The 27,794-nt window shown below is 37.3% G+C and overlaps 1 protein-coding gene across 1 annotated transcript in view; it reads left to right on the top strand.

Annotated features, from left to right (window-relative positions):
• Positions 1-27,794, top strand: part of znf407 (zinc finger protein 407) — a 562,885-nt gene that overhangs the window by 200,055 nt on the left and 335,036 nt on the right. Inside the window, exon 4 of the mRNA XM_051935698.1 lies at positions 25,773-25,847. Within this exon, the coding sequence (XP_051791658.1) occupies positions 25,773-25,847 (75 nt within the window). The remainder of the gene's footprint in view (positions 1-25,772; positions 25,848-27,794) is intronic.

The raw sequence follows: 27,794 nt of genomic DNA, 5'->3' as shown, positions 1-27,794 counted from the left end.
ATTTATGTATTTATTTATATTTACTCCTACAAAAATAATGCTTTGCCATTAAATTTACAATAAGCTTGCACAAGCTTTTTAAAATATCATTGCTGCCACTGAGGAGATCTGTAATTTATATATGCAGGGATCTTAGAGGCATTTTTGATTTATTTGGTTTTAGGAAAAGTTTTGTTAAGCAAGGTAATGAGCCGACCTGGTGTTTAATCATTTAGCAACATCACCTTAAAATATACAGTATTTGTTTTAGCTGTGATACTGCAGAAGAAATACAAAAGGCTTAATAATTTTTATTTGCTTGGAATAATAATTAGAAACTTCCAAATGATGTTCTTTATTTTTATGTATAAAATTTCCTGTGAGTTAATGTGTAAGACTTTACAACATAGCTTAAATATCTAAGAATGCTAACCTTCTTTGTATTGGGTTTTACAAGCACATGCTTTTCAAACACTATGGGGGATTACTTCAGCTAAAATATACACTTGTGATTGTTTATATAGAGTATATTGTAAATATAATGTGTATGTGCGTTTCTCTAATCTTATGTTTTGCAGCTTTTGAAGGTGCCTAATTAAAAATGCATGTGCAATGTAAGTCAACACTGGCACGGTTATGAAGAAAAAGTGCGTTCATAATTTAATAACATGTTTTTTCTAGCTGTATAGAGAAGATTATGATACATGTGCATAATAAGGGTGCGCATACATCAAGGTACACAATTAGATGTGGCTTTCCTGATGGCTACTAAATTAATCATGTGGTTAAATAATCTGGATTTTAAATATATTAGATTACCATAGATACTAGGTTGAATACAATACAGTCTTCACTGCAGAATGTAAGGCAAACTCCTCTTAAATCATGTGTTGGATATACAGTATATTCATTTTTAATGTCAGTAAGTTTTATATATTATTTAACTTAATGTTTCTTAAGGTGAAGGCAGTGCAAAAGTATTTAAAAATTAAGTGGAGTCATGATTTAAAATACTTCAAATTGCTGTTTCACTACTCAACCATTTTTTATTTTTATTTTTTTAGATCCAATGATAACATTGCTTATTTCATGAGTTAAACTTTCATGCCTCTAACTACTGCCTCCTGCAATCAGATGACTTTTCCTGGATTGTTGCTGTATTAGCAAAGACAGAAATGTGCATATCAAAGATAAAATCATAAAATCGATCCCTTCTGCACTGACTGAACAGGACGGCAGTAATAGTAATAACAAATCAGGATTGCAAACGGAAGGCCAAGAATTAAATAGATGTAGGCCAGATACAGTATATAGCATGACTGACAATATATATGTTTATACTAGCTACATTACTAATTTAAAAATGTTTTAGATTTGATATCTCTTGCCTTACATGTACCATCAACTTTCGTTCTACAGCTTTCTTTGTTAGAAAGTGAAACAAAATTGTAGATTGAGAAATGTAGTGAGTCGATAAAAAGAATATTTCACATAACCTAAGCTAAAACACGAGACATAAATCAAAGTTAAAGAACAGAATTTATAAGAAGAGGTATCTTTAACAATAATAATACAAGGGTTTCATCATTTTTGTGTTGATTTATCCACAGTCACTAAGTGAATGACATTGACCATAATCCTGTTTCGGTAAAGACAGCAACTATTGTACACTCCCAGCCACGCAAACCCTGAAAACCCTGCATCACAAAAAGCAAACAATCATGGTGACCATAATAAAGACAAATGAACCACAGGAGAATGCATATCAAAAATCAAAACAAAAAATAAGTAACCATTACATTTCTTGACCTCTCAAACGCCTAAACATTATCTCCATTAATTTTAGAGGTCAAGGAAAAGGCATCTTAAAATACCTTCAACTCCTTCTATGCCATTATACTACATTTCCCCGAACTAAATTTTTTTGTTTTGGCAGTATTTTGTGGGTTGCTGATGCTTATTAAGGTCACAGAGAACATAATAGTGTTATCAGTTTTTGTTTTGCACTTTAGGGATAGAGCTGAAACTTATTATCGTTATGTTTTTTATTCACAGTGCTGCTATGTTGCTTTTTCACTGGGTGTTGCCATTTTGTTATGCATTGCCTTGACATAGTAATTCATTGCTAGGAGTGTGTCTTCATGGATCACTTGTTGTGGTGTCATTAATGCTGAACTTTATAGGCATTGGTCACCTGGGCAGCATTGTCCAAATTTTTGGAACTACAGTACTGTCAGAAAGAAAGAAAATATGTGTTAATTTACTTGTTAACAGCTTGTGCTTCATTTTGACTAAGACTCTTCCCTTATGTATTGGCTTTTTTTATTCGTTCCTTGCTTTTCCATTGCCTTTTTGATTCCTATTGGGTTTTTGTTTGTTTCCTCTCCTGGGGCATCATATATAAACGGTGCATATGCACAAAAATGTTGCGTATTCCCGTTTCCACGCTCAAATTGCGATGTGTAAAACCTAAACTTGGCGTAAAACCATGCACATTTTCATGCCAGCTAAATGCTTGGTGTACGCAAGTTCTCTGCTCGGTTTTGCAAACTGGCGGCACCCAGCGTCAAAGCAGTGCTTTTGTTGTGTGGTTTCCCTTTCTTTTTTAGACTTTCTTTTTTAGATGCACATCCCTGATGCGCCTTTATAAATACACTTAAATTAACCGCATGTTATTTATTAGTTTAAGGCATCTGTAATTAACCTGTAACAATATAATGGTCCATGGAATGGCCAAACTATTCCAAATACCATAGCTGCTTTTGCGTTGTTTCTCTCAATGCACCACTCAGACTATTTATCCCATTGTATCTGAGTGTGGAATAAGCTCTACAGCAGCTGATTAGAAAGAGAATTATCAGTATACAGCATCAAGCAAACACTGCCTCAGCCATGCGCACAGTCTATTGAACTGCTCTCATACGACAAACGCTTCAGAGCCTTTCCTGTACGGACCTCACGGTTCAGAAACAGTTTCATCCCAAGAACTATAAACGCACTCAATCAGTCCATCAAGTGCTCCTTGTAGAACTGTTTGTACTTATTAGTACAATTACCTCAGTGTAAACTTGTGATAAAGTTACAATATTGCACAACTTGAGCCACTTTATAAAGCGCAAATTTACATATGATGATGATATCATTTTTAAGATGAAATGCAGCAAAATATGTTTATTACATTCCACAGATAAAATGTTAACATCATTTAAATAATCTATATTGTTAATAATTAAACATGTGAAGACACGGTGTCGCAGCGCTAGCTAGTTCAGGGATTGTTCCTGCCTCGCGCTCTATTCTTGCTGGGGCTGGCGCGACACTGGAAGGATAGATGGATGGAGTAGTTAAACATGTACTATGAAGATATTTCAGTGTTCCTTAAAAGTTTTGAATAATCAGCGTTCTAAGCTTACAGATGGCTTAACATCTTTTACAGAGCTGATTGTGTGGCGATTGGTTACTTGGCGAATGAAAAGGAAGGACAGGAATTGGGGGTTAGTTTATTTCAAAGAGACAGTACTGCTGCAATAAATTGTTTCATTGAAGGTCACGCACGGCGCAGCAAGCATCTTGCATGAGGCAGTCTCTGGACAGGGTGCCAGCTCGTCACTATCACTGTGCCACCGTGTTCCCATGCTTAATAACATGCTTTAACTCCTATCATCATGAAAATTATATCAAGTATACATCTCAGTATTTTAATTATTCAGAGTGCTGTAATATCACAAATGTAATGGATTCTGTGTCCAGTTGGAGGAAGAGAAAGCCCATTTAAGAAGCACGTAGTGATTCACACACACAGAGCACATAGAAGAACACATGCAAAACAAAGCATTTAACGTGCTACTTTAGTTACGATGGTATTTGAGAAAATAGTAAATTAAACGATTTAAAGATGAAGTTTATGATGTTCTACTTTAATGACAAAATAAACTACGTGATTAAAGTGAAAATTTTGTGATTAAAGTTGACATTTCGAGCTTTTTTCTCACTGTGTCCCAATTATTTTTTCTTTTCTCTGTTCCCTAATAAGCTTTCATATGACACTCAGACGGTGGGCTACGACTTGCCTTTTCACGGCGACTTATAAATCTGACAACTTCTTTTTTTTATTTTGGGCACTGTACGACTTTGTGAACTTGAGCTTTCGAGTTTCTCTGACACTCTGTCACTCGATCAACTTCCTTTTGTTGTTTATACCACTGTTTAAACCAACAAATAGTACGTTTTTCCTTGACTCCATTTGGCATTCGCTGAAATTCTTCTCTTTTCCCCTGTGCTTTTGCTGTTGCCTTTTCACCAAACGCTGAGCTTAAGGGCTGTTTATATTGATTTGCATATTCAAAGAGGTGTAATTCTAGGAGGAGACGGGGCGGGACAGCAGGCACATGCACTTGCGTTACTTTTCACGCTGACTGGGATTTATGGAGCGGAAGGACGTGGAAGTTGTAGAACGCACAGATTTATGCATGTGGATTTTTTTCTGCGTACAAACATTTCCGGTTCTGTCCTTATGCCATGTTTTAGTGTCAATTCTACGCACTGCGTTATGCATGATGCTCCTGGTCCTTTCACCTTGCCATTTGGCATGCTAGTGCCACCTTTGGCAGCGCAGCGGTGTGCTGCAGAGAAAGTGTGACTGCAAAAGAGGTAATCGGTACTCCCTTACTGAAATGAGAATAAAAAACTAAAATCAAGCTAAACTATTGTACCCAGATCAAGCAAAGTTTTTATTTGTTACATATCAATAGTAAAACTTATGTTTTCTCTGCGTATATTTTAATTCCACAAAAAAGTTAAAGAAAGATAAAAAGGTGCAGTTTTGCTGTGAAAATAACAGGGAACATATTTTCATATAACTTTGGTATTAAATGGACACACAGAGCATGTTAATACTGTAGCTCCTTTGGCTGACTTGATTCTCCATTCTGTATATAAATAGGACACAAAAAATATTATACATTACAATAAGTAGGCATTGGGAGGGCTTTATTGAAATGAAAGCAGAAATTAAATATTCAGATAAAATCACTAAGGTGTACAATTAAGAAATGTACATTCAGTTGCATTATTAGACTTTTTAAATGTTCTAGTCACTTCATCAAAGAGTTTGTTAAAACAATTTGCTGTATTACATTTGTTTGTAGCAGTCAGATTCAAAAATAATAACAATAGAATGTAATTACATGTATTAGGACTATACATGAAATATGTTTTATAATAATACTTTAATTAAAATACCATATGGCTGAAATTGCTTTCATAGAAAACTGTGCATTTGGATGTGGAGAGTGTCTGACTAATTGGAATTTAAATTTCTTAAAAGAATACTTTTCAAAGATGCTCCTGATGGAGATTTAAAATCTGTGTTCAAATCTCAAGCTAAAATAGTTGGCTTCATTAGAACATGACAAATCATTGTAGAGCTTTGCTGATAAATTGCAGTGTTGCATAAATATTGAAGTATAGTATAGTCTTTAGATATTGCAGACGCGAGGTTGTTTTTTAGCATAATGACAATACTGAGTACACATTTAGTTATTGTACCACTGTCACTGTAGCCATCTTTCACACATTTCTATTTAAGTTAAATTCTTTTTTTATTTTTTACTTTGCTGAACAAGAACATCATGCCACTTACTCACTCCGATTTCAAGGAGCAGCAGGAATGAGCTACTGTGACAGAGGGTCATACAAGATACCATGCAGCTGCAGAGTTGACTGCAGGTTGGGACAGAGACAGAAGCAGACCATTAGCTTATAGCAAGATGTACCACTTCATTCTGATATAGTAAGGAATAATGATGAATAAATTAACAATATAGTTATTACTGTATTGAAAAAATCATGTATATCATAATTAGCAAATCGAATAAATAGTTTCATATCTAAAAAGTGCCTTCTTTATATGGTAATACTCAGTCATGTCACCCTGCCGGACTGTGACCCTACCCCATCCCTTGTAGTACTTGCTTTAACATCCATGACTGCTGTTTAACTGTTTACAAGGTGAATTCACTGCTCTCAACGTAAACTTGAAACAGTTAACTTGTATTAAAAGAGGCATGGAATGTTTGTTTATTTTAAATCATCAATGCTTCTCAATTTGAGAGCTGGAAATTTAAAAAATGTGTACAGTGCGCTGTATTCAGGACATCTCAACAAAAGACCAACTGTCCTGACAAATGTCCTGTTCCAAGCTTCGACAAAATCAGTTCACTGGGAGCCGAGTGGTTTCATGCAGGCAGACAGACAGGGCTTTTTTAGTAGGTGTTTTTGCATTATATGTGAATGCACCTGAAACTGGAAGATACTTTTATCACTGTAGAAAAACATTTACAGCTTATGCAGCTCCTTTACTTAGTAACCCTAGTCTTTAAAAGGCTCCATCTACAGTATATAAAAATAGAGATTAATTAGCAGATTTTAACTGGTGTAACTTATGTCTACATGGATGGAGTTAGAGAACATGGTGTGGAAACTTACAGAAGATTAAAACTAATGAGGTGGTATATATTCAGTCTGTGTCCATCCATCCATCCATCCATCCATCCATCCATCCATCCATCCATCCATCCATCCATCCATCCATCCATCCATCCATCCATTATCTAACCCGCTATATCCTAACTACAGGGTCACGGGGGTCTGTCAGTCTGTGTCTCAATTGTAAAATGATCAAACAACCCAGTATCATGTCTGAGCCACTTTGGGACAGTATGATAGCACCGTTACATGAACATAGAGCTGTGTGTCATTATTGACTTGGCACCAGAAAGGGTCTGTTGACTATAAATGTATACTTGAAGAGCTCAAGTCCTCCTCTCCAAATGGTCATGTTTGTAACACCTGGCCATAGGTGATTTATATAAAGAGGTACTTACTGAAATAAAACATCAGCCAGCATTTGTACCAATCAGTTGCTTCATTAAGCAATGGGCTATGTTCCCTCTCCCAGGATCCACTCTTCTGTTATTTTCTTTCCAGTAATCCCTTCATCTGCTTTACTTATTTTCTGTGTGTAAAGTCAAAGCTGTGCTGCTGGGATATAACATTTTGTTCCTGGTCTTAGTAATTATTACAGATGGAAGGATACATTACCAATGTACTACATTACTTCTTTTCTTTGTGCCAATGTAGAAAAAACTGGGCTCAAACAGCTAATGATTTTTTTTTTAGTTCTGGAGCAAATTATGCTTTTATTTAAGAAAAGTATTCAGAGGCCACCAGTTAAGTTGCAATTTATTGTTTTTTTATATCTTTTTTTTAAATTTATTGTTTCTTTTTAGTTATCTATTACTAGGAGAACAGGAATGAATAAAAAAATCCAATGAACTCATTACAAATGCCAAATAAAAGTTTGAAATTGAACTTGAAAGTCAGAAAGCATTGCATCTCGCCAGGACCAAATCCCTTTAGGTTATTAGAGGAACAACAATGACACATCAGCTGGCTGAGGTACCAGAAGATCAGTGTTAATGGCGGTGCTTGGCAAAGAAGTTTCCAACAGAAATTTAAGGCATCTGTCGTGAGAAAGCCTTCTGTAGTACAGAGATTTTCACAAGTAGGGTGAGCCCCCTCATATGTCAGGGATAGTCTTTAAAGCTTTAAATGTCCTATGAAATGCAGATTATCTAGAAAATATATTATCTGTTCATAACACATACTTCACAATTAAAAGAATGGAAGGTTGGAAATTGAGGGCTTTGTGTAACATTTGTGAACATGTATTATGACTTCTTTGAGAAATGCTGGTGCTTGGACATGCCCTGATGTGATGCAGTTGTAGAAGTGTGTGACACCTTATTGGTATCTATTAAAACAAAATGGTACCACCAACTACACACTTGTTTTCAATAGCTGCATATGTTAATTAACAGCTCCATTCTTGTCTTCATTAGCCTAGATAATTGAGCTTCCATCGTGCTGCCCTTATATATTCTTTTCTTGAATGTACAGGTGATATTAAAGTTCCTCTAATTAGCTGTGTGCCTGGAGTCTTTAGAGTTAAAATCAAATTTGATTGTATATTTAACCCATCTGTTTAGAATTTAAATTCTCTTTCATTGTATTTTTAACTTATCATGAGTCTTTGTTGCATGGATACAGTATATACTGTACATCATATGCTCCAAACTGCATGGCAATAACTGGAGAAAGCTTTATTCTTTCTTAAACAGCACATTGACACAATGCCTGAAACCAATTCCCAAATTTCCATTCTAAGAACAAGTGTTTCATTTCTAGGTCTGTTGCTGTCCTTTGTGAAAAAGACAACGTTTTCATAGCGACCACATCCAATTCAAGTTATTCTTGTAATGATTACTGTACTGTCAATGTGATTCCTAGTTATATGCACACACTCACAGCTATAATATAACAACAGTAAATAACTAAACCATAGCTGACAAAAGTGCATATACTTATTACTGACTAACTAATTACAGTATGTAAACCAATTGGCTGCACCAGTGATGATTTAGGTTTGCCATTTTAATGGGGATGAATACTTAAGCAATCAATTACTTTGTGTTTTGTTTTTGTCATTAATTTAGACCTCTTTGCCGAGATCTGTTTCAACTTTAAAAAGTCTTTCTATTGATCAATGTCAAAAATCCAAATTAAATCCACCTGATGATTAAGTGTTTTATAACAATAAAATGTGAAAACATCCAAGGGGTGAATACTTTCTATATGCACTGTAGGTTGAGTCTTGTTCTTCAAGACCTATAAAGATTCTATGAAATGTTTTGCATGTTTTATATAGTACTGCCTTATCACATGGTTGTAAATGGAAAAGAATATAGAAAAATGTCTTTTCATATACAATTAAAAAAACACAGCTTTTTACTCATGCTGTATGTATGTTTGTTTGTATGTATGTCCTTTGACTGATTTATCTTCATAATTGCTTATTTTTCACAGTGAATTTGCACTGATCATTATTTTCTGTTGTATAGAGGAAAGTGTGACAGTCTTCAGTTTGGTGTGAAATGTAATCAAATATGCAAATTTCAAATGTAGAAATGCAGTGAATTGCACTCAGTTAAAGGGATGGTTAGAGTTAGATGTTTAAATGCTTTAGTTGCCAATCAGGCCAGTAAGGTACTAGTCTTGGCTCTTTGTATCAAAATGATATTGTCAGCACACAGGTTCATGATCACGAAATAAGTTGATGTCAGTAAATAATTTCACAGCCACCTGTACAGTGCTGAACAATATAACCACATTTCCAAAGATAAAGGTGTACTGTTGTCTACGAATTAATAAAAAATATACCGACATCTAACAATCGACAATGATCTTTCTCACTTCACCTAAAGCTGATGTTCTTGAGTCCATTATTGGTAACACAGTGGAAGGAAATAGAATCCTTGACAGAACAGCATTGCAAAGAATAAAGTTAAATATTATAGTGCTCACCTAAATTTTGCCAAAATGGCCCTGTCAGCAGATGAGCAACAATGCTGTATGGACAGAAGAGTCAAAATTGGACCCTTTTGGCTAATGTTGGAACCATGATATGTGGGGGAAAAAATACTGCAGTCAATGATACCTCATATAGTTGGTTAAGCATGATGGTGTTAGTATCATGTTTCGGAATAGCATTACTCAGACAATACAATAACAACTTTTTATGAATTAAAAAACTATGAATTAAGATCAGTTTCAGAGACCTCCTCAGAGATGTGAAGGCTGTCATACAGCTGGGTCATTGAAAACTCACAAGCATAACTAAAGAAAAAGAACTTTACATTCAGGTTCTAATGGCGACATAACCAGTTCTAGCGTATAAGAGGGCAGTTACTATTTTACAGGGGGTACTGCGTTTTGCATCAAAATATTTTTATCAGTACACAAAGTATTTATATTCTGTGTTATTTTTTATTTATAGTTCTTTTTGTTTAATATTAGGTTTTGGGTGAGGATCATAGTGAAAATACATGCTAAAACAGAAAAACAGCCAGGGAAGCATATAATGTACTTTTCACAGTGATAGATAGTGTTATATTCATATATCTCTATGTGAATGTATTTTAGTATGATTTGTTTTTTACATGCAGAATCTAGCTCGGAGGTTTATTTTGCATTCTGAATTGAAATACAGTCTTGATTTTTCTTGTTAATGCAACATTGATCATGTGATTTTGAATATCTCACCTTTGACGCCACTAAGTGTAACATATAAATATGCTGGCGAATTAACTTTTAACTTATTCCTATGTCTCAACTTCTTCAGTATGAGTTAGATTCAAAAGTAAGTAGTGTTAGTTTTTGAGTTTCTGGTTATGGACTTTAATCCCTTTTGACTTTGACTCTTGTTTTGCCCTCTGGTATCAGATCAAGTGCTTATGATTGTTCTGTCTCATGGCTTTTGACCTGTCCTCTACCCTTTTGAGCACATCTGTTCAGCATCCCAATCATCCCTTGGTCTTTGCAGCCCCCAATAAATGTTGGACACACTCTGGGTCCATAATAGAAAGACAGATAGTTAGACAGATAGATGATGTAAAAGTAAAAAAAAAAAAAAAAAAAAGGACCACTTAAGAAGTGATGGGGTCCTGGAGGATTCCCTTTTTTAATTTCAAAAGTTGAATGAAATAGTGTAACCATGTGTAACACAGAATTGTCATCTTGATGATATTGAAAATAAAGGTAACAATTGTTTATCAGGGGCACAGAGCTATGTGATCCTTTGAGGTCAGTCCGGAAGTAAGCAGTGACTTCCAGTAGCTGTGTTGGTTAAATATCAGATGGAAGGGTTGGAGTTTCACAGCTTCAAAAAGGGATCTCAGTAGTCGTCCGATGATTTTTCTTCCTCCAGTGTAGTGAAATGAATGGAACAAAAGTTAGTGGCAGTGTCAAACTCAAATCCTTCCATGTAATAGTGTGACAAAAACCCATAAAATGCTTTCTACTGTTGTGTGTTTGATTATAGGTAGATAGATAAATAGATAATATAAATTGGTTTTGGGACTGGGATGACAAAACAGAAATTTTGATTATTTATTGGTTTATGTATGATAAAAACTATCCTTTCATTATTACATTAATTTAGTGTATAGGAACTCTTTTTTGAAAGTGAAGCAAATAGTGGTAAATTGAATTCATAATAATAACAGTTTTCATTTGCTTAATATTGATCTTTATATTTGGTAAAATAAACTGATTTACAATTTAAAGAACAATACCCTCTTTTTCCTTTGAGCACGGTCATCTCACTTACTATATACATGTAAAATTTGCCCATTCAGTTGAGCAGCTTCTCCTTCTTTGGATATTGGGACATACTATAGGTAGTTTATGAACTCTTAAACCAATAAGGTTTAATTCCTTTTCCATTTTTGCAGCTGTTACAAGTCTATTTTATCTTGTTTCCTTGTGTAAGGTCCATTGAATGCAGTGCTTTGGACCCTTTGAGGTCTATTTTCTTCAGATTTTAGTCACTGTGGTGTTTTTGTTTTTCTGAGGCCTTTTGCCATACTTTAAACTCCTGAAATTTTTAAAATGTTCATTTTATTATTATTTTTATATTTTTTAATCTGCGCATGTATTTTTGTTACCATGAAGTGTGTAGTGCAATGTAAGAATGAATTCAGCTGTAGTTGATGCATTGATCCCACATACCCACATTCTTTCTCTTTTCTCGTGTACAATGGCTGTAATTTTTTTTTCTCCCTTTGCATAATGCAGCGTAACTGATTCTTTTGTTTCAGTATGTTTCAGCCCTGTGTTCCTAACCTAACCCACTCTAGGCCCCACTCTGTGATCATGGACACTTATCATTCTTGTCCTCTAATTGTAGTCTGTGACTCAGTATTTAAAATGCTCTTGTGCTGAGCAGGTTAAAAATATGGCATTCACTTTTTCCGGAAGTAACTTAGATCTTTCTTTTTTTTTTAACAAGGTTGAGATATTTTTTTTATCATTACTGATATTCATCCTTTTCCTTTTCCTCTACATTTAACTGCTTTCTAGTCACTATCATTTTGCACCTATAAAATTTACAATTTATTCTGTGTCTTGTTGAAAAACCCAAGTTTTTCAGTTTAAGAGACCAACCCCCTCCAACCCTCCTCCCCCACTTTGCATCTAAGCTGGTTGTTTTAATTGGCTATTATCAGTTATGATTCTAGATCCTTATCCAAGCCTTAAACGAAGAAGCTGACACATTTATCTTGTTTTCTGCTGCACTTATAGAGTGCCTAAGGGTAAATTACTGACATACCCAATAAACACCTTAATATTCTGTTATAATGTTATTAACACTAACCTAATTATTTGTTGTGAGCGCTCCTATTGGAAAGCTTGCTCACTGAAGAAAAAATGCCTCCATACCTCATTATCTCATTTTGCACCATTACAAGCCCCATATTTACTGTTAAAAATCCTCTTTTCCACAGTTTCTGAAACTGTCTCCCTTCCTTTATTGGACATATAGAGTAGATGTGAAGAGACCCTCGCAACTTGTTAGAGTGGCACCTGTTGGCACCCCAACAAGCTAAAGTTGACTAAAGGTGCATCTCTGATTTTCCTGCATGTCCTCCCATGTCACTTAGTGCCTGGTGAACTCCCTGAAGCCAAGGCTAGGTTGTATAGTCCTAGATGAGGTCTTCATGGGTGCTGACCATAAAAAGTTCATCAAAGTAATGAGGCGAGGCGAGAGCTTGGTGCTCATGGGCAGAGCACAGCAGCGAGGAATGTGAACCACCTCCAGCTGTGACAATAAAACAGCAGGTGGCTGCCATCATTAGGAGTGGCAGATGAGGCAGGGGACTCACATGCAGCCCACAGAACGCACATTTGTTAGCCTCAGCCACTGTACCATGCAAAATAGCTTCCATCTCAGTCAATTTTGCCATGCAAAGTGCCAGAGAGCAAAGGGAAGAAACAAATGAAACTTAGGGTTCAGAAGACTCTCTTGGGTTTTTAAATGCATTTTTTTTACAAAACACTTGAATAATGCCTCTTTTTGGTGATTGTATTATTGGAGAGAGTTTAGTTACTGTTTATTAACATTTCAATTGTTTGATACAGGACAAAATAATACAGTTGTCAAATACAAAAGTGTGCTTTTCCTTTATTTGAAAAATTACTTTTGTAATGCATATTTCACATTCTCTTATGCTGTCATTTTTTTCTCACTCTCTGCCTTGTAGGTTGTTCTGTTCTCCCTTTTTTATTTTAACCTTTTTGGTAACTGGCAAAAATTTAAAAAGTGAATAATGGATGCTGCTGTGGGTCGTAAGTTAGATGGATTAAACTGATTTACTGAGTGGCATCCACATGATGACTCCAGGCTATGGGAAACTGTGTGAGAAAGCGCTAATACATTCTACATCATATACACTGCCGACAATCACTTAATTATAAGGCGCTGCGATGAGGCAACACGACTAGCCGTTAATACACCGCGGGCAGGGTAAATTTACAGTGGGATGGCTGGCTTTCTAAAGCTGCAAACGAAATGTTACACTGGAGTGGCCTAGATACAAGAAATGCAACAGTTTGAAAGGGCCGGCCTACTAAATTATGTCTTAGTGTTAAAATGACTCTGTTTAACTCTTACAGTTTATGCTGCAGCTCACATGAGTTGCTCATCCCAGCTCTTACACTAACATCTGCCCACCTTTTTATTAATAGGGCTTACATCCTACTTGCCTCCCTCTGTGACCTTGGCATCACTGGGACTGATCCAAATGGTTTGAGTCCTACCTCTTGGGAAGATTCTACCAAGCGCCTTGAGAATGGGAAAGGCACTACATAAATTAAATGAATTATTAGTATTATGTAGAGAGATCTTAAGTGCGCACCTGGCAAATGCAGAGGTCCTCAAATATCGGTGCTGGGAGCTCTCCTCTGCTCTCTATACACCTTCTCATCCAGTTCCATGGTTTATCCTATTATTATGCTGAAGACACGTAGCTGTACCTGACTTTCCTTCTAGAGGACCACACTGTATTGGCTAGTCTTACTGATAATTGCATTCTGTATAAAGAAACACCTCCTCTAGCTCAACGTGGCAAAGATGGAATTGCCAGCTCATCCATCTATTTAGGACCCTGTCTTTGTTCAGCTTGGGTCATTATCACTCACACCCTTCAAGTCTGTATGCAACCGTAGGGTGCTTATTGATGAGCAGGTGTACTTCACCATCTGTGTTGCAACTTGGTCTTGCAGATTCATTCTATATAACATCGACAGGATCAAACCGTATCAGACAGAGTATGCAGCACAAATCCTGGTGTAACTTTTCTTACTTCCGGACTACTGCAACTGTTTGCTGGCAGGAGTATCAGCTTATGTCACCAAGCAACTGCAGATGTTTCAAAATTCTGCAGCTCATCTGGTATTCAACCAGTGTGTACACAAGTTGCCCCTCTCTTTAGATCACTACTTTGGCTCCCTATAGCGACATATGTTAAGTTTAGATCCTTGGTGCTTGCCTACAGAATAGACAATGGGTTCTCGCACATATATATATATTTTTAGGGATAAACCCATGCTAGGATTTTTCTTTTGGTATGGAGAAGAGGCTTTTGAACTTCAAGGTTCCTTAAGTCATTTTCACATTACCCAACTTCTAGTCTAATGGAATGTCATACTTGATGACTGCTGTTGCAGATCTCATGGCCTGAGGACATCAGTTTAAACAACTAGCATTTCATAGAGAATGACAAGTGACGTGACTAAGTGACGACTCTCCAGCAGTTTCACATTTCCAAAATATCGCAAACTCGTCCCTTTTTATGACAGCCAATAATATGCTGTCATGATAACACATGTTAACACCCTATTTCTAAACTTTTAACTTACCCTACACCATTGCAGTTGCTGCTAAACATATCGTTTTAAATTTCTGTTAATTTCAGTTTTCTAATAAACAGTCTTAGCTTTCGCTCCATTATAAATAGTCACAGTAAGAAAGCTACTGACCTGTCCGCTTCAACACTCAGACCCTGCTACAGTAACTCGCTTTTGAATCATCAGTTATGTTAAACATTGCTGGTTCATATTTAAATGATTCTGATTTTTTTCTTTTTTTTTTTCTTCAACTCACAGTATTTTTTTTTTCTTTTTCCAGTTTTTTCAGCATGTGTTTTGTGCTTCCTAAGCACTTTGAGCTACTTTTTGTATGAAAATGTGCTATATAAATAAATGATGTTGTTGTTGTTTTTTTGCTGCAGTTACGATAGGACAGTGGGGGATAGCCCTTATAAGTATGATTATGTAATTAGAAAGGTGTATTGAAGGTGCATTGGGGGCCAGTCAATTCCTCTCACGATCTTCCTTTTTCTGTATCACTTGCTCATTTTTACAGTTTTTAGAACAATTGCACAACCCACTGATAATTATCCTGTTACTCCTGATGGCGAGTCCATCCTGCAGATAGCTCATAACCAAATGGACAGACTCATCCATTTTAAGGCCATGTTACACTACCTGACTTTCCAGTGTTTTTCAAGTCAGTAACTTCATTTACATAGCAAGTTGGAGGGAGTTGCAGCATGCTCCCATAATTTCCAATTATAGAATTTGACATACCCATCAACTCGGTCCAACCAGTCTGTGACTCTCCCCAATAAAATTAAACTGTTTTGATTTTGTGTTACGATGTAGGGCCGGGTTTGTGTGTGTGTTAGAGCTGACAACCAACAGCTCAGCGAGAAGTACAGTTTATATAATGCATTGTCGAAGAATAAGGAACGTGGGTGTTTTGGACCTGAAAAAAAGAAGAGAGACTGTTCTAATGTGTCGTGTTTTATGTACCAAGACAGAATGAAAAAAAAAGATAAAGGGCTAAGATTGTAGGTGAAGGTGCCATACATGACCATCAATGAATGCTCACTCAGAAGTATAATGCATACAATGCAGCAATGAGAAATAAGGATTTTGTGTGTTTTGGACCTGATAAATTGAAGAGAAGTTTGTCTGTGTGATGTCTCATGTTTTACATACTTCAACAGAATGGAAAAAAAGAGAAATGACAGAGATTGTGACCTTTGCGCAGGCACTGGCTCTGTCCGGCAGTATCTTATTTGCTGGTCGAAACAGAGGTTAGCTCGCTGTGCTTTGAAAATATGAAACTGCTGGAAAGCCATTACGTTATCTAATTTGACATGCCTGCAATTCCATAGTCGTGTATTCTGACATACTCAACCGACAAGATCAGTAACTACTGTTGTCAAGTTTGGCATCCTTTCTGACTAGAAGTCATGTAATATGGTGTCAGATTTACTTTGATTTTTCTGTAACTGTATTAACAGTAAAGCAATGGTGCTGTATTTTTTGTGCCTCTTTTAATAACTAAAGTACACATTTCCAAATGCTCAGTAGGCCATGCTAGGTTACTGTCATTATTTTGCTATCAGGGTGTGTTTAGTGACTCCTCAACATCCCCCTAACTATTTGTCCTTGGGAATTTGCTCTCTAGACAGAAAATCCTTGTGATTCTCTGTAGCCCCTGGTCCCTGTCCTGAAGACAAATTGCCCTGCACTTAGTCATCCCTGTGACAATATACAGTACTTCGCATATATTCACCCCTCCTGCATCCATATATATTTTTTCCACAAGATGAAAATTGCTTATGCTACATTTTGCAATCAAGGGCTGAAAAAATACACCTTTGATATTCAATGTTTTAATTCCATATACTGGCCTAAAAATAGTGTTACTTTCACCTACCTATTGTTATGATTGCATAACACTTGGAAGTTGCAGGAGGAGTCCATAACCTTTATGCTGTTTATAAAATTCAGTAGATCAAATCAGCTACATCTGTACAATTAATTTTTTCTGGTGGTTTTGGCAATATTAGGGTGGCACAGAAATCTAGAAATTACAGCACTTGTCTCACCTGCCCAGATATATACCGTGGATTCAAAAAGTATTCTTTATTTTCTGCACACTTTATTGTGTATTAAATGGATAAATCTGCCAGATTTCACCCATCAATCTACACTCAATAACTACGTAACTATGACAAAATGAAAACATTTTCAGAAACGTTTGCAAATCTCTGAACAAGTCAAACACTGAAATGTCATTCATATACTAGTAAGTATTCAGACCTTTAATTCAGTACTTTGCAGAAGCCCTTTTGGTAGCAGTTCTAGCTATGAGTCTTTTTAAGAAAGTGTCTATAAGCTTTGCACACCTACAACTGGGCAGTTTATTCGATTCTTCCTGGCAGATCCTATCAAATTCTGTTAGTGTCTGTAAACTTCCATCTTCAGGTCTCTACACATGCACTCTTAAGGAGTTTTAAGTCTACTCTTTGTCTGGGCCACTCAGAGACTTGTCTCAAAGCCACTCAGGTGTTGTCTTGGCTGTATGCATTGTGTCATTGACATGCTGAAATGTGAACCGCCACCCCAGTCTGAGGTGGCATGCACTCTGGAGCAAGTTTTCTTTAATGACCTCACTGTATTTAACTGCATTCATCCTTCCCTCAATTCTGACCAGTCTTCTTTTTTTTCCTACCACTGATAGGTACCCTCATAACATGATGATGCCATCACCATTCCTAACCATAGAAATGATTTGGTGGGTGATGTGTATTTCCTGGTCTTCAAACATAGCCTTGAAGTTCTGCCCAAAGAGTTTAGTTTTTGTCTCATCAGACCAGGGAATCTTTACTCTCATGCTCAGAGTTCTTTACACTGTCGAATACCTTTATACTCAAGAGTGTCTTCCATCTAGCCACTCTGTCATAAACACCTGATTGATGGAGTTCTGCTGCAATAGTTGTCCTTTCTTCTCAGTTGAAGATTTCTTAAGCTGTGTAAGAGTGGGTTTTTTTTTTTTTATTGTCTCCCTGACCTTTCTGAAAACACAGAGTCTATCCCATCTAGCACAGAGCAGCAGTCCATTACAGGGCGAACACCCACACACATCTCCACACACCAAACACATACTAGGACCAATTTAGTGTCAAAATGTAACCTAATCTTCCTGTCTTTAGACAGTGGAAGGAAACTGAAGCACCTGAAGGAAACCCACACAAACAGAGGGAGAACATGCACCCACCTGGGACATGAACCCTGGTCTCCTTACTGTGAGGCAGCAGTGCTACTACTCCGTCACTGTGCCACATATTTTTGATAGTAACATAATAAAATATGTAAAAAGGTAAGAGGTGGGGGAGCATAATACAAAAAAGGTTTTGACAAACAATCTATTTATAAAATAGATGGGCAGAAACCCGGCATTTCAACCCAGGTGGATGCTACACATTGGTGGTGGCTAAAGTGGCTCCCTATTTCATATGTAAAGTGCTTTAAAGTAGTTAGAAAGTGCTACAGTAAGTAACTGTAACTAATTATTGTTATTATTACTAATATTACTAGTAACCCTCAAACCTTCTAGTCCACTGCCACCCTCCTTCACTGTCATGCAGCTTTTCCCCTGACAGAGATGCAGCATGCTTGCATGGTCATACCTCAGCTTACCATGCAAAGGACCTGAGCCCAACAACATGATGGAGGAAGACCTCCAAATTTTTGGTCATGTATGACTTTCTGTGGTGATTGGACTACATAACTGGTGTTTCCAACGAAAACAATCAGTTGGCCCATGCTATGTGCTTCACTGTCAGCAGATTTTGCGGAGGTTGTATTCTTGTTAGCAGTGCCGCATGCCTGCACGACTGTTGTTTTCCTGGTAATGAAGCCCAATTTGGTGACAGAGGTAGCTCACACGGCCAATTCATGGGTGGTGTTATACGCATTATGACATAAGCCAGTGGTTTGCGTGATAGACCAACATTTTTTAACATTTCTTATACATATATATTTGTGTATGTATATATATGTATATGTGTATATGTATATATATACAGTGTATGTGTGTATATAATACATGACTGTATTTGTAGCTATAGTGCTTTCTTTAACTTGCGTCCAGGCGTCTGCAATCATTTCAATAGCTTATTTCGTGTTAATTTTAATCTTCTCCTGCCTACAAGTTATGCTGACGAGAATTTTTCTCAGCATTTTCTTGTGATAATACACTTTCAGGGTGTGAATGATGCCCAAATCCAGTGGCTGAAGCACTGCTGTGCAATTGGGTGGGAGGAATTCAATACAAACATTATCTAAATGTGGAAGCATGTTATAGGCAGCACAGTTATGAATCAGAAGCCGAATCATCCTTTTCTTCTTCTTCTTCTTCATATTGTGAGGTTTCTAAACAAACCCCCCTAAAAACACCCACCCCACTCCCCTGACCAAACCCAACATGAACATCATGCTGAAGTGCATCTCGAAACGTGATTGCCGCGTCTGTGTAAAATTGTTTGTCTGTTGCCAGGGCAGGGCAACAGTAGGCTCACTGCAATGCAGTGAGGTGCCACAGAAGCGAATCCTAAAAGATCGGGGTTGTGCTATAAGTCCCTGTCTTACACCCCAAAACACGAGGCTGAGTCTCAGTACTTTAGCAAAACCAGCTTTATTCAGCTTGAAACAGAAACAGCATGGTTATTTATTGTAGTTGGATCTGCCATTCTCCTATAAACAGATACAGCAGTCAGGCAGGGTCATGGCCAGGTTAAGGGCCAAGCAATCCTATTCCCTGCATTTCCCATCGAGTTTGCTTTAGCGGAGAGACGCAGCAGAGCTGTGAGCCTGCTGTTGCCCCGGCAACATATAAACAGTCATGGTGGAGAGGAGTATTTATATATTTATTGTGTGTGTGTATATATATATATATTGTAGCAATGTCCCTTTTCTGTTTATCTCCTATGGTGAATTCTCCGGAGTAAGTATCTGTCTGCTATATCATTAAATACTAAGGTGTGTGTGTTTGTTCCCTATGAAGAACCTGATTGGTCAGTTTAGCTTTGGTATTGCGATCGAAAAAGTGCAAGATGCACAAGGAGGATTAAAGGCATAGGATGCATGTTGAGAGACCCATTCAAAGATGGAAAGTATGAAAGCAGACAGGAAGCAAGTCAGATGCCTCAGAATGACAGAGTCTGAGAAACAAGCTTTATGAGAATGGTCTTGAGACTGGAAGTGCCGGGCAAGAGAGGTTCAGACACGCAAAGATACTAAAGAAAAGTTCTGAAAGTACACATAGCGCAATAGGTAATAGATATTTTTCAATGTATTCTGTTACTTGTTTTTGACAGGTAACCTGGCTAGTTAATAATATGTGAGCAAAAAGTTCATGTGTTTTACACATTCTGAGAATGCAAATGCATAACGGACATGTGGATTATATGACAGGAGTTATGTGAGGATTTTTTTTTCTTTTTTCTATTGCCGTTTTTCACATCATCTGTCATTATCCAGAGCTGGTCCCAACTGGGTCCCATTTAGTTTGAATATGTGTTGGGTCCTTCCTTCACGAAAACATTAAAAAAATTTCACAGCCACCACTATAAACTACATGGGGTAAGTAGCCTTTAGAAAAATATCAATTTTTGGTGGAACAATCCTTTAACCTAGGTAAAGTTACTAGTGAAAAATATAATAATCTATCAATAAGTTTCCCTAGTAGGTTTTCAGTGCCTTTCATGGTTTATTTTGGTGTGGTCTGATCAGCTCCTTTTCTGTAACATGACATTCTATATTGTTAACCTCCAAGGTCAGACAAGACTCAATAAAGTTTGTGTTCCACTAACTAAAAAAAATAAAAATAACAATAATAGCTTAGAGAGAAAAAAAGTGCCATGTTTCACTAGAAAAAAACAGAATGAGGTGACAGGCTTGTGAAGAGATCTGCTCCATACTGCTCCCACTCTTTAGAATGTAAATTGTTTTTCAATTGCCATCTGCAGATACTGCAGATAGGGCAGGATTGAAATGCATTAATGGGTGACAAGATGCCAGCGCAGATGGTGAGGCCTTCTCCTTGACCTTCACACATTAAGTGCTGACCCCGGAAGTGAAGGGATTGTGAATTTCAGCTTTGCTACTCCCCTTCTGATGCCCAATTTTTGCCCCCCCACTGTCACCTACTTGTGCATTTCAAGTGCGGTTGGAGGGAGCTGTTTGTTACTTGTTACAGTTATGCTTGTCATAATTTGCTTCGTTGGGTTTTTGTGTTAGCATGGGCTCATTTTGTTTTGCTGCTGGACAGTAAGAAGATTGTTTGAAGCAACACCATCTTTTTTTTTTTCTTTTAAGGAAATGTTTAAATAGTCCTTACATTCATCAAACAAGATACAGCAGGACGATTAGTTGAAATAAAGGAAGAGAGATTTAAGCCATTCTTTTTATCCATTATGATATTAAGATAATCCCTGAGGCCAAGATATGTTATTAGTTAAATTTATTGAAGATGTGATTGAATGAATGACACCCTATAATAATAATCAAGACAAAAATCTTAAAGACCAAATGAAGCTGTTCTAGCCCAAGGCTGTAGAAAAAAGGGGGGAAAAAAAAAAGCGGGAGAAAGAGATTCACTATGGTAACTTGACAGTAGCCATGTAATGAAGAGCGCTTAAAATGAAAAGCTGCCTTAAATAAATGCATTCCCGGGCTGCCTTTGTACACAATTTATTGCAGAAGTTCCCTATTAGTCTTTTGCAGTGGGCAAAGCTAGTTGTGCCATCGCATGTCGGGATTAATTCAGCACTAAAGATGAAAATCTTACAACATGCCAGTTTGATTTGTAACCCTCCCTATCAAAGAATGCTAATTAAAATCATATTTTTGCATATGCCATGTCTTTCATGTACATATGCAAATTGAGTCTATTGCCTTTCAGCACTTAGTAATTAAGTTTATGAAGGACAGCTGTAATACATAATTAACAGAAATGTTTGCAAGCCCCTTTTACACTGTAACTTACACAAGCAACACTCAAGTGTTTTAAGGACGGCCTTGATTTTTTTTTTCCTCCCTGTCTCTCTTTCCTTCTTTTTCTTTCAGAACATAGCTGCCTTCTTTGCTGCAGCACATGGCACATTTCTTGCCTGATGAGTCCATTCTGATCTTTTTTGAAATGAATGACATCGTAGTTTGCAGAGTGAAATAAAAGGACATTGGATACAGAAGATTAAATAAATCATCCTGGATATTTATGTCAGTGTCTAACGGTGTTAATATTGAGCAATCACTTATGGATGTGTTTCGGCGTGACAGTGATGCAGGGGAGTGCAGTGATGTCCTTGGCTCATTAATGTGTGCTCCTGTCCAGCAAATGCCCTCCATCTGTGTGGGCATCCTGAATAGACACAACCCTTTCCCACACCCACACTGCACCCCCTAGTGACCTTGGAGGGTCTTCTCAGCTGTTGGTGACTCCTCCATCAGAGTGACAGAGAGACAGAAAGAAAATAAACAGATGTTTTGCTTGTTCTTTCACCCCCTAAGAAGATGCTCACTTACATACTGTACAGTTGCAAGAAAAAGTAAGTGAACCCTTTGGAATTCCTGGGATTTTTGCATTGATTACTAATAAAATGTGGTCTGATCTTCATATAGGTCACAATTTTAGTCAAACACAATCTGACTAAACTAACTAACATATATTTTCTTGCAACTGTGGATCCATCACAAGACATTTTTTTAACAGCATGAAGAACTTTGATTCAGAACCAAAAGTGCAGGGAGCCAGATTGTTGATTGTGGTGTACTGATTGATGTTGTTTTTATGTATCCTTTAAAGTAGTTGTTTTAATTTTTTCTGAAGGACCACACTGTTCGTTATTTGTTCATAGCTCTTCAGTTTGGATAGGTCTTTCATGGTTTAGCAGTGGTATGAATCACTCCAGCATTTGTTTTGAATCCTACATCTGCTTGTCGTCACTGTTGCGTTAGCAGGTTTTCCCCATGTATACACAAAATTTCCTTTATTGTACAGTTTTTTTTTTTCTCCACATTTCCAGGGATGTGCTCTTGTTGTTATTATGATTTTTTTAATCTCCTCTGCATTTTTTTGGTTGTTTCTGGTCTTTTTTTGGTCTTATGGATATGGAGAATCTTGTTTGTATTAAGTAATTTGTCATATGTGAAGTTATTGCTGAATATCATTCATGTCTTACCAGATAGATATTATTTTTATTTTTGTTGTCTGCATGTTATTGTTGTTGTCATTATGATGTTGCTAGATTCAGGTACCAGAAGATGAGTCAGATGATGTCTGCCGCACAATGGTTTAAAAGTCCGGTTATTTGAAGGTGATGTAATGGGGAGGCAGGTGGTTGGGGATGGCCCTGGGTGGAGAGAGTGAACATTGCTCATAGGGCAAGATCGCTTCTGCTGAGCGCCTAAGGAACAGGAGTGACCAACCACATTGAGTGACTCCCACTGAATTCCAAGGGATGGTAACAAGCGAAAGGAGTAGAGCTCCCAGGGTCCCCCGCTGAATGCCATGGGATGATGGTGGGAACTTAATTCAGATCAGGTAGACATTTCCTCTTACAGAGAAGATCAGTTTGAATGGATGCACTGTGGCTCATGATGGTTTTTATGGACAGATCATGACACTACTTTAACCTGTGGATTTTAACTGTTGTGGATTATTTATTTATTGTTGATTTTTAACAGTTTTTTTATGGGTTATTTATTGGCAGATTTACTTAAAGAAGATTTCACTGCTCTTTATTGTGGTCGAACACTGTTTGAAATAAAAGCACTGAGCATTTTTTACACAACCTCTTAGGGCTGGTTTATACTTCATGCTCAGAACGCGTTCACGCACGCATCATGGCTGCCACGCGTTCCCAGCATTCATTTGACCCGTTCTCTGAGCACATCCTCAGAAATTAACGTGATACGTATGCAAGTTGCAGTGCCAGTAAAAAGTTTGGAGGCGCAGTGTGATCAAGTTGGAATGTGATGTAAGAGTCTCTGTTTACCATGTGACCGAAAGCCGCTTCGCAGATCCTACAGGATCAGTGTGCCTGCTTCGATGTTTGATGAATGGTTTGATGTGGTGAAGCAAAATGCTGACATATAAATGCATTTGTGATGCTTTTACATTCAAGTGTTCTCATATTCCCCAACGTAATGACACGATACATTGTAAAAGTCTCATCATCTTTCGTGACGTCTTTTTTTTTTTTTTTTTTTTTTTTTTTTTTTTTTTTTGCACCTTCACAACAGCTTCAGCTTCAGAATGTATAGTGACGTATTTGAGCCACAGAGAAAAAATTAAGGACGCAGTGAAAAGGTCTATTTTGTGATTAAAGTGGAAATTTCTGCCTTAATCTCAAAATGTCCACTTTAATCTCGTAGTTTATTTTATCATTAAAGTAGACCATCGTAAACATCGTCTTAAAACCGAACCAGTTATTAATCGCTACGTGCTTCTGGAGCTTCCTCCTGAACTGACAGCAGCAGAAAGCAGCAAGTGCCACACAAAACACATTTAATTTATGATATTCCAGCACTCTGCACATTTAGAATCCTTAGCTTTATACTTGATATCACTTTCTTGATGAAATGCATTAAACTTTGTATATTACATTTTACAGATAAATCAATAACTTCATTTAAATAATGAATATTGTTAATAATTACACATGTGGGGACGAACGGTGGCGGAGTGGTAGCACGTCCCTGGTGTTCCCTTCCTAGAGTTTGCATGTTTTGCTGGTGGGTTTCCACAGTGTGCTCCTGTTTGCTTACAAAGACATGCAGGTTTGGGTGTTTGGTGATGCTAAAATGACGCTAGTGTAAGTGTGTGCTTGTATTCACCTTTGAGATGAGCTGCTGCCCTGTCTAGGGATTGTTTGTGAGTTGTGTCCGCTGCATCCTCAGAATTTAATAGGTGTTCCAGGCAATTCACAACACAGTGAAGCCGAACATTTTCTGACTGTGATGATATCTCTCACTGCCACCTGGTGGATCATCTAGATTTACGTAAAATACACGCGCACGTATAAACAGTACCACACTTGTGTAGCAGTTATGTCGCGTGTAGTATAAACCCAGCCTTACTGTGTGTGTGTCCTCATCGCCTAGTCCATCTTCTGTTAGCATCTGTCATTGTCCCAGGTTCAAGTAGAGTATGCAAGCTACAGGCCACCCAAACATTGCACTCGCTACTTGCTGGCATCATGACTAAAATTAAATTACCTAACAATAGCAACAGAAGCTTAGTTGGTGTACTCCTTATGCAGGTTTTCATGCCAATTTTTCAATGACACTGCCAATGACTGAAACATTATAGAAAAACCTTAAGAAAAAGTCCAGAATGTTAAGTGGCCTAACATTAAGGATGCATGAAAAACACTGCATTTCGGCTATTTGCATGCTTCAGCCTATAATCTCTATGATGAAAGAGAGTCTTGCCCTGGTTTGCTTGCTGCCAACACTCCCAGTTTAGACTCTGGTTCCTGTAAAGAGAAAAATATATATACAAAAAATGGATACTGTGTGAAAGTACAATGATTTCTGCCCACATTCTCTCAGCAATAGCACATCTGCAGCGGCCTGAGGTTTCTGCTTGCACATTTACACTAGATTTTCACCTGCACAATCGGCCTTTAAAAATAAGAGATGCTACAAAAAGCATGGACTTGATGTGTCATGTGTGTCATCATACCTGTTTTGTCTTTTCCAGAAACACTTCTTCAGGCATTGTTCCAGTGTACAGATGCAAGGCACATGCATTTATTCAAATGAACCAAATGTTTTAATTTGCAAAAGCAATACAATTACCTAAATGAGCTGTTTATTGTTTTTAATTGGATTGATTGTTTGTTGGCTTTAATTGAAGGAAGCATCGAGTGTTAAAATGTGAAATCCAACAAACTGTTTTTAACTCGTTGTTCTTTTTTCTCTCTTGTTCTGTGTCTGTCTGTCTTCCCTCCCCCACTTTACACCTTTATTAGATGGGCCTTTGTTATGAAGAAACATCTGAATACGCACCTACTGGGCAAGCATGGTGTTGGTACACCCAAGGAGAGGTAAGTTATGGCAGAATCTTTTACTTGCATCGTTACATATTCATAAAATTGTTTCTTTTGTTATATTTTGCCTTACATAGAATTTTATGTTACTGCTGATATTAACTCATAAACCTTGAATTTTGAAAATGACGAGAAAATATTTACTTAATCTGCAGCAGAGAAAATCAATCAAAATGCTCAATATGAACTTCTGGTTATGTTTATAATGTAGTAAAAATATTTCTTTATGTCCAAACAATTATGTAACAAAATGTCTTTGATCTATTTGACTACCTGCAAGTTTTGTGAGATATGTGGCTTATGTCTCTCTCTTCTCATTTGTGAATTTCCCCTTGGGATTAATAAAGTATCTATCTATCTATCTATCTAGAAATGTACTTGATGCTTTCCCTCAGTCATCACATTGGTTCTACCCATCAAGTACCAAGTAGTTTTGGTGCTGGTAAACTAGAATCCATTCAAACTGATATATTTGCATTTAAAATGCAAACATTAGCCTATGTTTTCACCTTTAGTCCACACTACCCCATCATTTTCAAACCTGAAAAATTAAGACTTTTGAAATTGCTCTCCAGAGCTGTATACTTTTGAAAACGCAGCTCCAGCGTTGTAATGTGGACGGGCGAAAATGTGGACTTTAATTATGCTCTGACTTGCTGCTGCTTATTACGTAGCCCTTCCCTGATTGGATCCAGTTTATTACAATGTCTCATTCCCTGACTGGTCACCCTTCACGGAAGAAAACCATATTCTAACATAGCAGACAAAGAAGAGTCACTCTCTGTGGTGCTTGCTGTGTTGTACAGTACAGTTTAAATATCACATACATGCACAAAAAGGCAAGTGATTTACCAGCCGCTAACGTTTTGTGATAAATCTTGTGTCCAGTGGTGTTACCACCCACCCCTTCATGGATTTTTCCACTGCTGCACACATGCCTAGTGTACAGTAAGTGAACGTCTCTGTCATATGTATTTTTGGTCACTGTGGTGTGGATGGAGACATTTTTGGAAACAATGTGAAAATGCTAGTATGGACAGAGTTTGTTTTCATTTAAACTTGACAATTACTGCTGAAGACAGAGGATGAAATGTTTTGCTAAGACTGGTGAGCAGGAGGTCAGAATGCATATTTCTAGATTGTGTCCTCAGTAAGTGTCCTCAATAGATATATCCCAACTCAGAAGTTCACCAGAGTAGCGCAGATTTAAAAAATTAGTTGATTTATTTAATACAAAAATACACATAGGTATATGACCCAGAAAAAAATAAGAAAATAAACTATAATAACAAAAAAAAGAAGCCTATGTTTGTCTGGGTACTACTAGTACAAATAAAGGTACTGACTTGTGGGAGGCCCGGCCACTTTCCCACACTAAGAAGTGCACACTGCACTGCTTCTTACCTCCATCATATCTCTGTCTCTCAGATAACTTTTCTCTTCCTCGCACCTTGTGTCTAATTTGTTCCATATAGCCTATGGGGTGCCATCCACGACAAACTCTTCTGCCAACATCCAGATGTCTCTGCAGTTTTCACCCCCGCCTAGATTATTGGACCTCTGCAGAGTTGTTGTGGCCCTTATTACTGCAGAGTGTAGCAAGAGGCCATACATTAGACCTTACACCTCCCTTTTGCCACCTATTAGCCTGGAGGACTTATGCACTTCTGGATATTGTTCAGTATTCAGATCCATCCACTTTCTGCACACTTTATTGGGTTGTGGATTTCATTTTAAATGGATGCATTTCCCATTTTAACCCATCCATCAACACTCAAATGTCCATAATGACAAAGTGAAAACACATTTTCTGAAAGATATGCAAATTTACTAAATATCAAAAACTAAAAGTTCTCATTCATATTCATACCCTTCCGTAAGTAGTTTATAGTAGCCCCTTGGGCAACAATCCCATCTTTGAGTCTTCTTGGGTAAGTCTTTAAA

The sequence above is a fragment of the Erpetoichthys calabaricus genome, chromosome 13, assembly GCF_900747795.2.
Source record: "Erpetoichthys calabaricus chromosome 13, fErpCal1.3, whole genome shotgun sequence".
Lineage (NCBI taxonomy): Eukaryota > Metazoa > Chordata > Cladistia > Polypteriformes > Polypteridae > Erpetoichthys > Erpetoichthys calabaricus.
The sequence above is the reverse complement of the archived record's forward strand: the minus strand, read 5'-3'. Positions and strand labels throughout refer to the sequence as shown.